Source organism: Protobothrops mucrosquamatus, unplaced genomic scaffold, assembly GCF_001527695.2.
Source record: "Protobothrops mucrosquamatus isolate PMUCROS unplaced genomic scaffold, P.Mucros_1.0 scaffold3011, whole genome shotgun sequence".
NCBI classification, from domain to species: Eukaryota; Metazoa; Chordata; class Lepidosauria; order Squamata; family Viperidae; genus Protobothrops; species Protobothrops mucrosquamatus.
Window position 1 is genome coordinate 89994 of NW_015389027.1, and position 15363 is coordinate 105356.

General features: G+C 39.1%; 1 protein-coding gene across 1 annotated transcript in view; it reads right to left on the bottom strand.

Annotated features, from left to right (window-relative positions):
- Positions 1-3542, bottom strand: part of LOC107296871 (lysosomal acid lipase/cholesteryl ester hydrolase-like) — a 48472-nt gene extending 44930 nt beyond the window's left edge. The window contains exons 1-2 of the mRNA XM_029286162.1: positions 3441-3542; positions 1103-1220 (exon numbers count right to left, since the gene is read on the bottom strand). Coding sequence (XP_029141995.1) covers positions 1103-1220; positions 3441-3542 — 220 coding nt within the window. The remainder of the gene's footprint in view (positions 1-1102; positions 1221-3440) is intronic.
- Between the last annotated feature and the right edge of the window lie 11821 nt (positions 3543-15363).

Below are 15363 nucleotides of genomic sequence, written 5' to 3' on the forward strand. Positions count from 1 at the left end.
CATGTGATGGTCAAAGAACAAAGAGCTGATCCCAGGCTAGTGTCCAGGGATGCCTTTGAAGCTCCGCCCCTGACCCTAATCCCTCCCCTTGACCTGTTACATAGGAATACATAGAGTTATACAAGATACATAGAGTTATGGTAAACATAGAGTTATACAAGGTTAAATGGATCTATGATCCAGAACAGGTATCCATAAAGTAGCAATTCTAATTGCCAGTAAGATTTAGTCTGAGCTTCCTGCAGCCTCCAAGTACCAATTCAAAGTTTCACTAACTCTAAGTCAAGCCTTGCAATATTCCATACTGGGGCAATCAAGGCTTGACTGCTCTCTCTTCGTGATTACCAGTTGGAACTACCCACTGAAGTTATTTATGAATACCCATAAAGTAATGCTTACTACTTCCAGCCCTTGACACTAGTTTAGGAAGATACCATAGTTAATTGTCTTGAATGCTACCAAGGAGTCTAACAGGACCAGAGAGAGATGCATTACTTTAATCTCCATTAGAATGAACAATGCAATTTCTGTTCCAAAATTTGAAAGTAATGAACATGTCACTTCCCTGGAATCCTCTGTAATGGGAACATTTTCTTAACAACTTTTCCTAATGTTGGAGATTAGTGTAAGGTTGGAGATTAAGTGAAAGTCTCAAGAACAGCTGGAATAAGGAATGTTCCCTTTAAAAGAGAGATCACCAAGTTTCTTTCATGACAAGTGGCATAACTCTCAGAGAAACCTTAATTATCTCTTGAATCCAGCCACACATGCTCCACCTGTAGGAGCCAGAAGGGGTCTGGACCCAGCTCACCAGAAGCAGAGCTCTCACTACAGAGAAACCTATCATTTATTTGGTTCCACAAGTTCAAAAGAACCTTGGAATGAACCACCCATCATAATAACTGCTAATACCTGCACATTGTAGAATGGCAATATAATATTCAAGACAAATATCTGTGGCTTAAAAAGAAGCTCTTTTTCAGTCAAAGTTGAAAACAAGAAGCAGCTTTGTACTTCCCTCCCGAGAAGGCAGAGTGAGTTATTCATGACCACTTGAATATATATGCAATCCAAGTGTGGAAATGCTACATTACAGACTTACCTTTATGTTGGGGACAGTGTTTTCCATGAGGAATTCTGTTTAACTGAAGATAATAGCCATCATCAGTCAGAACTTGATACTCTTCACTGGGATACTCCCAATATTGGAGGATTTTAGACTATAAATAAAATAAATTCTTACTCAATATCTAAGGTGCACAGCTATTTTCAGTAAGTTGAGTAGATTTCTGGTCCATATATCTTTGTGGTTTTATCTTTGGGTTTAGTGAATTAGCAGTCTTGGAAAAATTAATCCAGATGGAACATGCAGAAATTATAAATGCAGAACAGTTAAAAGCTACGCCTGATCTGTATGTTAAACACTCAAACAGACTGATTAGAATATAGCACAATTGGCTGGCATTTGGTGGGTGTGGTAGCAGATCTTGTTGATTTGCTGAATGTTGATTTGCTGCTAAAATTTGTATGATACACCAATCAATTATCATTCTGAGAATGATGGGTGGAATGAATGCTCTGCTCAATGAGTTACTCCTAGGATAGGTCTGCACCTTGTAATTATGTACTGTCATCCCTATTGGACAGTGGAATGGAACATGTTCTGGCTATGTTGTATTATAATAAAATAATGTCATCATAAATGGTAGAGCTTCGGAACAAAGAATTTCTACTTCATGGGTTGTATCAAAGATGATTTTCCAAAAGGCAATGAGACTTTTTTTAGTTTTTTTTTTGAAATATTTTGTTTCTCACTTCTCATAAGAAAAACAAGACAGTCCAGTTGCCTTTTGGAAAAAGCACATTTGGGACAACCATGGTCTAAATCAGGGGTCTGCAACCTTAAACGCCCAAAGAGCCACTTGGACCCATTTCCCAGAGAAAAGAAAATACTGGAAGCCACAAAACTTGCGTGCGCGCATGCGTGAGAAGGGAATAGCTTGACTGAAGAGTTTAATTAAAAAGAAATAGAGACTGCTGTGCATGAGTTCTCTCTCTCTCTTTCTCTGTCTCTTTCTCCTCTCCCCCTCTCTCTCTTTCCTCTCCCTCTCTCTTTCTCTCTTTCCTCTCTCTCTTTCCTTTCCCTCTCTTTCTTTCTCTCTTTCTTCTCTCTCTTTCTCTCTCTCTCCCTCTCTCTTTCTCCCTCCCTCTCTCTTTCTCTCCCTCTCTCTTTCCTCTCCCTCCCTTTCTCCCCCTCTCTTTCTCTCTCTCCTCTCCCTCTCTCTCTTTCCTCTCTCTCTTTTTCTCTTTCTTTCTTTCTCTCCCTCTTTCTTTTCTCTCCCTCTCTCTTTCTCTCTTTCCCCCCTTTTTCCTTTCCCTCTCTCTTTCTCTTTCCTCTCTCTCTTTCTCTCCCTCTCTCTTTCTCCCTCCCTTCTCTCTTTCTCTCTCTCTCTTTCCTCTCCCTCCCTTTCTCCCCCTCTTTCTCTCTTTCTCTCCCTCTTTCTCTCTCTCCTCTCCCTCTCTCTCTTTTTCTCTTTCTTTCTTTCTCTCCCTCTTTCTCTTTCTCTCCCTCTCTCTCTCTTTCCCCCTCTTTCTCCCTCTCTCTCTTTCTCTCTTTCCTCTCTCTCTCCCTCTCTTTCTCCCTCCCTTCTCTCTTTCCCTCTCTTTCCTCTCCCTCCCTTTCTCCCCCTCTCTTTCTCTCTTTCTCTCCCTCTCTCTCCCTCTTTCTCTCTCTCCTCTCCCTCTCTCTCTTTTTCTCTTTCTCTCTTTCTCTCCCTCTCTCTTTCCTCTCCCCCTCCCTCTTTCTCTTTCATCTCTCTCTCTCCCCTCTCTCTTTCTCTCTCCCTCTCCCTCTCTCCAATCTTCTGCTCACCTGGCATGCTGGCTTCAAGCTGTTCTCCAACAAGCTGACATACATTCTTATTGGGCTGGCTCTCTCCTCCCCTTCCTGCTTCCTGCAGAGATGCAGAAAAGGGAGGAGCCCCACCCAATAAGCTTGTCAGCTCGTTGGAGAAAGGGTGAGGCCACTCTCTTTTTTACACACACACACACACACACACACACACACAGAGAGAGAGAGAGAGAGAGAGAGAGAGAGAGAGAGAGAGAGAGAGAGAGAGAGAGAGAGAGAGAGAGAAGGGAAGTACAAGTGCCTCTCTCTCTGTCTCTCTCTCTCTCTCTCTGTCTCTCTCTCTCTCTCTCTCTCTCTCTGCAAATGGCAGAGGAGGCTGGGAACCGCAGGAGAATGCTCAAAGATCCACATGTGGCTCTGGAGCTGCAGGTTGCCGACCCTTGATCTAGATGATTCAGAATCACCCTAGATATTTCAGAGGTTCTTCCTTCTCCAGGTGAAGACTTAAGATGCTCTTGGCATGCCAAGGTCAGAAGCAATGAACACAATCACAAAAAGAAGATATACTTGTTTCATGTAAACAACTTACGATTGTCATGAATCCTTCAGGATTCAAATGTCTTCTATTGAAAGAGTCTTCTGAATTTGTAGTCTGCTGGATTAAGCATGTCAATACTATAAACACCCACATCCCACCTGTGAGTAAAATAATTATGGCTTAAGGTTATAATTTTAATGTCTGAAAATCTTCAAGAATATTTTTTGATACATCTTAGAATACATTTCCCAAGGGCCTGGCTGTATGGCCTTCACAACTAAAAAAAATTGGCAACATTTATTAGTTGGCATTTCCTAGATTTATGCTTTTCAGATGGTCTACCATTCTCACTACAGAAATAATAATGATAATAAAAACAATTATTCTTTTAAAAAACCCCTATTTTACAGTCCAAACATAATTTAAAGGTATTAAAGAAAATATTATTAAAATAAATCTTAAAAAGGCAAAGAGAAGACCTTGGTTTTGATAACTACAAACATTTTGGTACATGAGAATTTGGAAAACATATCACACACTTCAATCCACACATACATTTATATTATAGAAAAACAGGGAGAGATGTTTCTGCTGTCCTGTTCTTTGGAAGTATTAGAGAGTGATCATTCTGAAACCTGGCCCTTTAGTTGATTCAAACTCCATAATCCTCAGCTGGAATTATTGATCAGTTCTGTCATTGTAAGAAAATTAAATTCAGTTGCAAAAATCTAATGCTTACCTGTTAGTTTATTGTCCAGGAGACCTTGAGTACTGAACAGATGCTGCATAAAGTTTAACAGAATATAGTAAAGTACAAGTCATCATCATCAAGTAAGTTGGTGAATGTAGCATTTTATGTGATTATAAATGATGATGTAAGAGCTAAGCTGAACAATTTTTCTAAGACATTTTGAATATCCTTAGGTAAAATCTGTTTAAATTTTAAATTGGCTGACTCAGGGAAACAGAAGGTAAAATCCAGAAAAACAAAACCTGCTGCACAATTGCCTGAGGCTGCTCATTATGTTTCATTATGCCTGAGGATTATTTATGGGAAGAAAAAGATGTGGACATGAAACAGCTTGGGCAAGAAATCCTGTATGATGCCTCTATGGGATTTAAAAAGTAGATTGGTAAAAGCTTTGAAGACTCCTTTTAAATTCCAAAGAGCAATGAAAGATTAAATCTGCAGTGCCACAGGAAAGATTTAAAGGTCAAAACTATGCAGAGGAAAAAGAATATATGAATATATTGACTAGCAATAAATGATTTGTTTGATATTTCTGTAATTCCTAATGGACCTTTTGCTGAACTAACATGGAAAGGATGATGATTTCTGTATTTTGTGTGGATTTTATTTATTTTATCAATTTAAAATATTTATATAGCCGCCCATCTTATATTGAACTCTGGGCAGCTGCCAATCAGCAATTAAAACAATATCAATAATAAAATAACACAATACATAAATATATTAATACTACAAACATTAAAAACCTGGCACAGATACCTGGCTTTTGAAGGATGCAATTAGAAAATAGTAGCCATGATATCAACAATGTCAGTAATGATATCTGCTTCTATGGATAGACTATGTCCAAAAATATTATTGAAGAAATATCATATGTAAAACAATTTTTTCTGACAAAATGGAGATGGTATCGAAAGTGGATTTACAGCTGACAGGTGAAGAGAATGACTAAAAAAATGTTTTACTGGATCTAGAAAAGATTGTAAAATTTAAAAAGGAAATACAAATAATAAACCAAGGGATGAACCTAGATAATTTTTCCCACTGGATGTAAATAAGAATCTTGTTAAAGCCCTGAAAAACGTTGATGGGAAAAAAATGGACAGAAATCAAATCTTAAGTCAATATTTGAATGAACTAAAAATTAGAAGTAAATGGAAGAAATATGAAGTTGGTTTAAATGATCAAAGTTAAAATAAGATATGGTATTCCTTCTGGCTACCCTTTTTGGACTTTCTGCTGACAATAGGACTGAAAAAAAAAGATATTTCATTGATTTGTTTACATGTAAGATATGGGACATGGGAAGAAGAGATAAATGTTTGTGACTTGAGAAACGGTGCAGAGTTACTAAATTTATTTATCATTGTGATGGTTAGAAGTTATTTTTTATATATTTTTATTACATTCTTATTTTTCTTCTCTTTTTCTTTTTTCTTCCTTTTTTCTTATACTTTTCACTCCTCTCTATCTTCTTTTCTTTGAGTTTAATCTACATTAAATGCTACTATTATAATCAAAATTATTAGTAATTATATACATAAGAAATTGTTTTCATTGTCTTTTTGGCTTCTCTTTATCCTAAACATTCTCAAAAGTCCTTTAGCCTCTAATCTTGTTACGAAAGATATTATCCCTTTTTTTGTCTGTAGCATAATTTTTGTCTTTTTGAGGAAATATTCTTTGTCTGCCTATGTAGTGTTGGATGTTTACCCCTCCCACTCAATTTTGAGTATAAAGATTTATTAGCATCTACAGGCAGCTTTTCTTCCTGCAGATGTTCTCTGGGTGTCCCTGCATTGGTGTTATGTAAAAATTTATCCTACTCCTTTGTAGCATCTCTCATTTCTAGCAGGCTACATTCCTGCTAGATAAGATAAGATGCTGCCAGACTCTCTCGATTAGACTAACTCAGATAAGATGCTGCCAGACTCCCTCGATTAGACTAACTCAGTGATGGCGAACCTTTTAGAGACTGAGTGCCCAAAAACCAGCCCCTCACCATCCCACCTGCTCCGCCCCTCCCCCCTGCTCCGCCCCCCTTGCAGGGCCACTCACCACCTCCATGGCTCACTGCAGATCACCCAAGCAGCCCAGCAGCACCATGGTGGCTACGCCCTCCACCTGCGCCCCGCAGCATCCACTGTGCACGACGTGGTGCGAGGGTGGAGACTTGTCCCCACTGCCCAGCTGCCATGTCCTTGTCTGCACTGCTCCAAGCGGACCGCACCCAGGGGCGACTCTCCTCCAGGGGGGCTCCTGGTGAGGAGGGGGCCACAAGGGGAGGCGGGGCTGGGGTGATGGCACGCATGCCCACAGAGATGGCTCTGAGTGCCGCCTCTGGCACGCGTGCCATAGGTTCGCCACCACTGAACTTGTCCCTTTTCTTATAAAGGCCAGCTCACATCCCAATTTCTCAACTGATGCACTCCCCTTTCACCTTAGAAGGGCTTGGACTTTATAGTTACACATTATTTCCTGCCCAGAAGTTTCAGTTTCTTTCCAGTCTGTTGAGTCCTCAGTGGTCTTACGGCTGAGACCCTTTTCCATCCCCTCCCCTAACATTGGAAAAGGATTGTGTCAAGGATGAAACTTTGGCAGCTATATGCCATTGCATTTCAACTTGTCTTTAGATTAAGGGGGAGAGAGGTGTTACTTTCAAGTGGGTTAGATGGAAAAATGAAACTTCTACGATTCAGCTGAAGACCGTGAGAGCCTGAAGCCTTTTCAAGGACACCAGAACAGGTGTGGATTTGAAGATAATAATAATAATAATAATAATAATAATAATAATAATAATAATAATAATAATAATAATAATAATAATAATAATAATGATGATGATGATGATGATGATGATGATGATGATGATGATGATGTTGGAAGGGACCTTGGAAGTCATCTAGTCCAACCCCCTGCTCATGCAGGAAACCTTATACCAGTGATGGCGAACCTTTTAGAGACCGAGTGCCCAAACTGCAACCCAAAACCCACTTATGCATTGTTGGGTGCTGGGTGGGTGTGGCCCATTGGCCTTACCAAGGCATTATAAAATGGTATTAACACTTCATGTGATCTTGAATCTATCCCTCTGTTAATGCAGTCTAGCACTCTGTTGGCTTTTTTGGCAGCTGCAGCACACTGCTGGCTCATGTTTAAGTGATTGTCCACTAGGACTCCGAGATCCTTCTCCCATAACAAAGTGAACTTGTTTATATGGACTACGTAAGATGTTGGTGGTTTGGCTGGGAAAATTATTGTTTAAGTCTATGAATTGGTGTTGGAACCTTAGAGTTAGTTTTGCTTTGACATAACCAAGCAGTGTATTCAATAAACAGTAAGATTTTCAGAGATGGAATGAACCTGAAGTTTTATTTGGATTCTTGAGCTGGATGTTGACAGATTGCCTATAGCAGCTGTGTTCAGTGGGGTTGGGTGATTTTGGGTCAGACACTGTCTCAACCCAAGGGTTGTTGTGGGAAAAATAGGAGGAGGCAGGAGTATTGATTTGTTTGTCACCTTAAACTGTATGTGAGAAAAAAAATCTGGAATAAAACTTTTTTCTTTTTTTTTTAAAGAAAATAGCCCAACTCTCTTGAGAGTCAGGAAGCAAACAATTTAACATGCCCTCACCAGATGAAGGTGATGTGTTGTACTTGAAGCACTAGAAAATTCCTGAGTATATGGTAATATTCATGAGAAATTTCAGATCCAAAGCAACTAATGAAGATGCAACAGGCATCCTTACATATCAGGGATGTATCAGCAAGAAAGATTAGCTCTCTCTGACCCATTTTAAATTTCCAAACTGGATCAGAGAGACATGATTAGATGCTCTCAAGCCTTAATTTATTTATTATAACACTAGGAGAAGGAGAAATTACCCAGGAGGAGAAATTAAAACAATAGCTAATTATAGAATCATAGGGCTTAAAAGGTCCTTGGAGTGCTTCTACTCCAACCCTTGCCCAAGGGAGTAGTTCTTATATTATCCTGGACAAATGGTTGTTCAATCTTTTTCTTGAAAACATTTTCACTGTCAGGAAATTCATCCTTATTTCCAGGTTAGATCTCTCTTTGACAAGCTACCACCCATTGCCTCTTGACCTGCTTTCAGGTGCTACGGAGAATAAATCCACTCTCAAGTTTTTGAAGACTCCTATCGTGTCTTCCCTAAGTCTTCCTTCTCTGTTAGGCTAAACACAACTAGTTTCCTTAGCCATTCATCATATGATTTACCCTCCAGACCCCTTATTATTTTTGTTGCTGATCTCTGCACTCTTTCTAGGTCAGGGTTATCAAACTGCCGGCCTGTGGGCCGGATGCATCATGGCAAAACCACGCCCACCCCATTGCCAGCAATGGAAAAAAAGTCACGATACATCAAGACACATCATGTGATGTTGCGAGTTTGACACCCGTTCTAGGTTCTCAGCATCTCTTTTGTATTGTGATGACCAGGACTGGACACAATATTCCAAGTGTGACCTAACTAGTGCAGTATAATATACCATAATACTATCACTTCCTGTGATCTTGATGTTATCACTTTGCCCAGGACTACATTGGCTTTTTTGTCAGTTGCAGCACACTTCTGGCTCATACTTAAGCAACACCTAGATCAGGGGTGTCAAACTCGCGACTTTTTTTCCCATTGCTGGCAATGGGATGGGTGTGGTTTTGCCATGATGCATCCAGCCTGTGGGCCAGCAGTTTGACACTCATGACCTAGATCCTTCTCACAGGCACTCCTGTTGAGCCAGGTATTGCTTATCCTGTACCTGTACATTTGATTTTTCCTATCTAACTGCAGGAACTTGTTTTTCTCACCACTGAAGTACATCTTAATTAGACAGACTCAGATTCAAGACAGACACAAAAGCACTGGACCTTGGATAGATGGCTTCTTTATATGTCCCTATAAAGGTTTGGGAGATGTTTAATTTGGAAGCAGTGCACCCTGGATTATTGGCCTTCTCTTAAAAACCAACATTTAGAGTGCTTGCACCTTTTTTACATTGTGCTTTGCCCTGTGTTGCTATACTTTCTTTTCATTTATTTGGGATGCCTTCAAAAGAGAAAACACCTTTTATTTGGCTGCTGTACTCTCTTTGCTAGTGGCTACAGAACTCCGAGACGCCAGTCTCCTACAATACCTGTGTCAAGATTGCAGGTTTATTGGCAACTCTGCTGTGCTGCTGCTGGGGGAAAGGCTCAAGTGGGAGAGAAACAGGGCAGACTGAATGCCTGCAATATTGCTAAGCAGAGCTTAGTGCTAATCCTGAGACACAAAGTAACTGAAATCGTAGAGACATGAATGACTATCTCTGTAGTTGTTTTCTGTCCAAGAATAGAAAAGATGAATAAAGAATAAAAAGTAATTTATGAATGATATCAGTTATATGAATGGGAGAAGGAAAAAGATTTCACTGCAAAAAAGGAAAAATATTTTTTGTTAAGAAAAGACGCTACATAATCTACCCTCTGAGCAATTTCTCAGACTATTGATATTTCTTGCAATGGAAAGAAGTAGGCAACTATGAAAAATCAGCCATTCTAAGAGGTGATTGTTTCTCACAGGGAGGCATAAACCTAAGAGAAATAAAAGGGAGCAGAAAATCCTGTCTAAGATCATTTAAACATGCCAGCTGACATTCACTCAGATCCATAAGGAGGGAACAGGTGTGCAAAGAACTGTAAATCCCAACTGCAACTCCACCTCCACCCCCAGCAAGGTGTGGTCAATGAAAGCAATGATAATCTGCTGCTGGAGCCATTAGCAGTTTAGAGGGGAGAGCCACTTTTCAGAAATAACACATATTTTTAATTTAATTAAAATATATAATAAGGCATTAATCCTTTTAATTTAAAATGATCTTAATTGGAAATAACACTGATGAAGCTGACAAAGTAAGATTGTTATCTCAAAATGACTTTTCTGGGAGATCATTAAGGATTAGACTTAAGAGGCCTCCTCAAATGAGGAAGGGGACCAATCTTTAGATAGTGTCATCTAGTAGCCTGCTATCTGTTTCTAGCAAGAGTGGAGAGAGCCAATTTGGAATTCTAACTATGTGTCCTGGTTTTCAAAATCATTGAAGATCCGATAACTCTTATGTCTATTATCTAGTATCTTGCACCTACAGAACAAGCAAGCTTTCTCTCTGGTAGTGTTCAATTGCTTACCTTCAATATTGCTGAAAGGGAGATACAACACCATAGAGCAGGCATGTCAAACTCGCGATGTCACGTGATGTTGCACAATGTATCATGACTTTTTCTCCATTGCCCGCAATGGGGTGGGTGCAGTTTTGGCGTGATGCTCCAGCCTGCAGGCCGACAATTTGACATGCCTGCCATAGAGCAACAGATCAGGACCTTATGTGTCTCTACTAGCTGACAGATGTTGAGAAGTCTCACATTTGTTATTAAGCTTTCTAGTTAAGCTGGTGCTCCCACCTAATAGATCATCTGCTGTTGGGTCTGTACTTCTGACAGATGAGAAGAACCTATTTTCCTTTTTGGCAAAAAACATGCCAAAACCTCTAGACCAGGGGTGTCAAACTGCCGGCCTGCAGGCTGGATGCGTCATGACAAAACCGTGCCCACCCCATTGCCGGCAATGGGGAAAAAGCTCCGATATGTTGTGCGACGTCACATGACGTTGCGAGTTTGACATGTCTGCTCTAGATAGTAGCTACATTCTGCCCTGTTACTAGTGCTACATGAGGAGATAGCAATTTAGAGGCCTCACAATCCCAAATACACACAGACATACACTCTCCTTTCCCACTATGGAAAAGCCAATTCATTCAGCATTTATCGTATTTGTGAATGTTTACCTCTTTTACTCTTTGTATGTTTTACATTATGTATGCATACTTATTTTGGATAAGGTTATTCATTGCATGATCATTATCTGGGATGGTAGTAAACTTCAATTAAGTAACTGGCTGTACATGGAGGTATTATTGGGGCTATCCCAATGAATAATATGAAATCCTGGCAAAAAAGATGGTTATTGCTTAAAGGCAAACAGAATTCCTTATGGAATTCACTCTCCTAGAAAAATAGGTATGGCTTTTTATGATGGTATGATTTAATGTGCATATAAGATGCTTCATTTGGGAAGAGTTAGCATAGCTATTACTACCTGGAGTTCCTAAGAAGTTACTCTTCCCTAACTTCCATTGGCCCCAGCCATTGCTCATGCTGAATGGAAAGGAGAAGCACTGTCATTTAAGATGTCTCCAGATTGGGAAATGGTGTGAGGAAGTATCTGTCAGGCCATACAATCAACCAAAATCATTGAAACATTTCTGGTTAGAGAAAGGACACCAACACCCCCCCCCCAAGTTTCTATAAAAATGGTCATAATGTGGAAATACAGCAGAGTATCTAAGAGACATTTCAAGTGAGTAAAATGGTAAGTTAAATAATATGCTACAATTACCACTAACTTTTTCCTTCTTTCTTTTCTATCAACTAGACGAGTTGTATTACCTGTACATGGTTTGCTTGCTGAAAGGGGGTGCTGGATTGCAAATCTTTCCTAACAATAAACTGGGATTTTTTTAAAAAGCAGATGCTCGCTACATTTGGATAATTAATACCAGGGCAAGCTCCTGGTCTAGAAGACATCAAACATTTTCAATTGCAAGGACATTGGAAAGGTTGAGTGCAAGCAAGCTTTTTGGTCTTGAATAGTTACAGTAGCATGGATGCTTAGAAAAGAAGTTGCACTATAGCAGCTCTATTAGCCTGCCAGAAATATTTCCTTGAAGTCTTTCAGAATCAAAGAACATAAAAGACAGTGAGTCTAGTCCGACAGCTGAAGTCAAATTCATTCCAGGAAGCTGCTAATTACATATTCTCTTCTTAAGTCAGGAAAGCTGTATTGTCAAGGTGATGCTTAAAATTAGCAATTTTCATAGCTGTAAAACTTGTAGTATAAACTACAAACAAACATCGCCTCCAGCAATCTTTTAAGCTTATGTTGCCATTACATAAAGTTCCAATCACCTGTTCCATCTCCATTTTATCTGATGTTTATAAATGTTTCTAGATATTGTTTTTATTTTTAATGGATATTTTATAAGTATTTTTATACAGGTATTTTTATAGTATGTTCAGCTAGAATAAGTTTCTTCATTTAATACACACAGGGGAGCAATGCAATTTATGTTCCTGTATTATCTAAAAAGACTACCTTGATATTATTACAGCAATCAGTTCCAACGTTGAAAGAAATATATGGTTAATCTGAATATGAATGGAATCAGGTGGAAACAATATTCAAAACAAATCTAATCTAATTAATGACTGCATCTGGTCATGTATGAGAATCAGTTTGTGGTAGTGGTTAAGGCATCAGGCTAGAAGTCAGGAAACAATGAGTTTTAGTTCTACCTTAGGCACAAGGCCAGCTAGAAAGCGACATTGTACCATTCACTTTCTTTCAGCTCCTCTCTAGGAAGGAGACAATGGCAAATCACTTATGAAAAATCTTGCCAAGAAAACTGCAGGGACTTGTTCTGGCAGTCTATGAGAATCAAACACAACTGATACAGAAAAGAAGTCCAATATGTACAGTAAATATCACTGATATACAAATGTATGTAGTTCTAGGAAGCAGGGATGGATGACATTGAGAAATTAATGGCAAACTGCAAGTGATGCTACATAGAATATCTATTAATGTACATGGTAATTAGAATGCAAAACTGGAGAAATGGAGGAACCTGAAACTATAGGAAGATCTGTAGATTAATATAGCAAAACATTATTTGACAAAGCCTTGTCTGAATTAGTTTCAGTAAAGTAGTAAACACAGTTAAAGCAGGCTAAAGCATCCTTCTTACAGTTATTATCAATGCTTAAAAGTTTAACTAGAATAATGAAAGAAAAGAAACCTAGGCTGTAAAACTATTTTCCTACAGAATATAGTTGGGCTCAGTCACTTTGATTACATCAGAATAAATTATTTGGGGGAAAAAAAGATCTAACCTGAGACATCTTCAAAGGTACTGTGGAATAATGATCTATATGCACAAAGATAATTTTGATAATATATCAGCTAACTCTGTGGAAAAAACTTTGATTTACATGGATTTCTGTAAAATAAGGAAAAGTAATAAACTAGAAAACCTGAAATGTTTACCTTGGCAATTATGTAAAGGCTATGTATCATTGGGTTTTTAATAAACTCACTTAATTTAAAGAGATGGATTTTAAGATTTCAAGAAACAGGCAAATGGCTGAGATGAGGGGTGTTTTCTTTTTTTGTTATTTGGTGGGGGGGGGGTTTGCCAGAGACTCCAACCCTGATATTAATCCTTGTACTTCTGCATCAATTCAAGCATATTGGGATAGAAGTGTCGTGGAGCATCCAAACCCAAGACTGGATCAAAATGTTCCCAGTCAGGAATATTCTTATAGAAAACTAAATGAGTGATTCGAGTAAGCAATGATTCCACATTACGAGTGTTTGTAGCAATATCTTTTCCTCCACTCCAAACAGCTACTGGCACACTAACATCTTCTATTTTATAAAATGGATGTGTTGTCTGTGGATTGAAAGAAGAGAAAAAAAGAAATGTAATTTGAGAATTACGTCCACTGTGCACAGAAATTGCCTACTGGATTCATGGAATTTTGACACCTGGTCAATAGTGTAGTCATCTGCCAGAATTATATGACAGTCACACTAAGGCTATGACAAATAGGTGACCTAGTGGCATCCAGAAACGCAGAGGCCATCAATGCCAAGAGAATGTAGCTACTAGCTTTGCTTAATACCCATTAATACTAAAAGCTTTCCATCTCCTCCTTCTATTGTCTCGTAGTCAAATAATGGTGTCTTAATTTCAGAGGTTTAGGCAGAACTAAATTAAGACACCACCATCTGACTGCAAGAGTACATAGGTAGGAGAGGGATCATCAACCAAGACAATAAATGTTTTGCTGGTATTAACTGAGCCATGGAAAATGTCTGGCACTCTTTGAAGATACTGACATTTAATCAGACTGGAAAATTATTTACAAGGGAAGGCCTTGTAGAGAAACAGGGCATTATTTGTGTTTGTGTATGTGGTTGATTGACTGATTATCAAGAACTTATCTCAGTCTTAACAATCTAGACAGTTTAAAATATACTACAAAAGATAATGTAAGTACAATTCTCAAACCAATTATTAGAAATTTCTACAATAGATCAACATTCACTATGTTAGCATTTTACTTGGAAAAAATACCCTTGTAAATCAACCAACACTGCTCCTTAGTCCCTGCAAGTTATTCAGAAAAGCTGCATTTTAACACCCATTTGCACTATTCAGGTGACTCTGAGGGCACAGATAAACTTCCAAATGGCCTCAATGACTCTCAGAGAGAGTGCTAATGACCAATTGACTACAAGGTATATAAATCCTTCCATTCACCACCATTCAGTCAGAACTGAAGAAGCTTTTTGGATGAGAAGCGAAACATCTTCAAGGAAAAACAAGTCCAGCTGCCTTTTGACTGAGAATCTCCATACACATTTTGCATTTTCAAGTCTTTTGCCAACAATGGAGCCATCTTCAGATTGGAAGAGCAAGTTCCAAGAGAGGAGAGTCATAGTAGAGAATGTCTGTTTCTGAGCCTACCTGCCTATTCCCCCCTCCAAACAAAAGGGGGGTTGTTGTTGTTAATTGCGAAGTCATATCCGACCCATCGCGGCCCCATGGACAACGTTCCTCCAGGTCTTCCTGTCCTCTACCATCTTCTGGAGTCCATTTCAGTTCACACCTACTGCTTCAGTGACTCCATCCAGACACCTCATTCTCTGTCGTCCCCTTCTTCTATTGCCCTCAATCTTTCCCAGCATTAGGCCCTTCTCCAGTGACCTAACCTCTCTGTTAGATTAGGCTACCTGCCCATTAAAGGGGACTAGAGTATGCAATTCAATAAAGGATCATACTGTATAATCCTACTCTAGAAATACACCATTAGTTCTGTTTTGTGGTAAGGTTACAATTGGATCTACTTCTGGGCCTTATGAATCCTTTGCTTTCAGTACTGTTGGATATCTGTTCATCCATAGGACTGAAGTATGGACAGAACTAGCATGTTATACTTTAGTTAAGGAGAAGTAGCCAGGAAGACTCACTAGCGCAGGGCTTTTCAACCAGTGGTACACATACCACTTGTGGTACATTAATGAGTGGCAGGTGGTATGCAGCC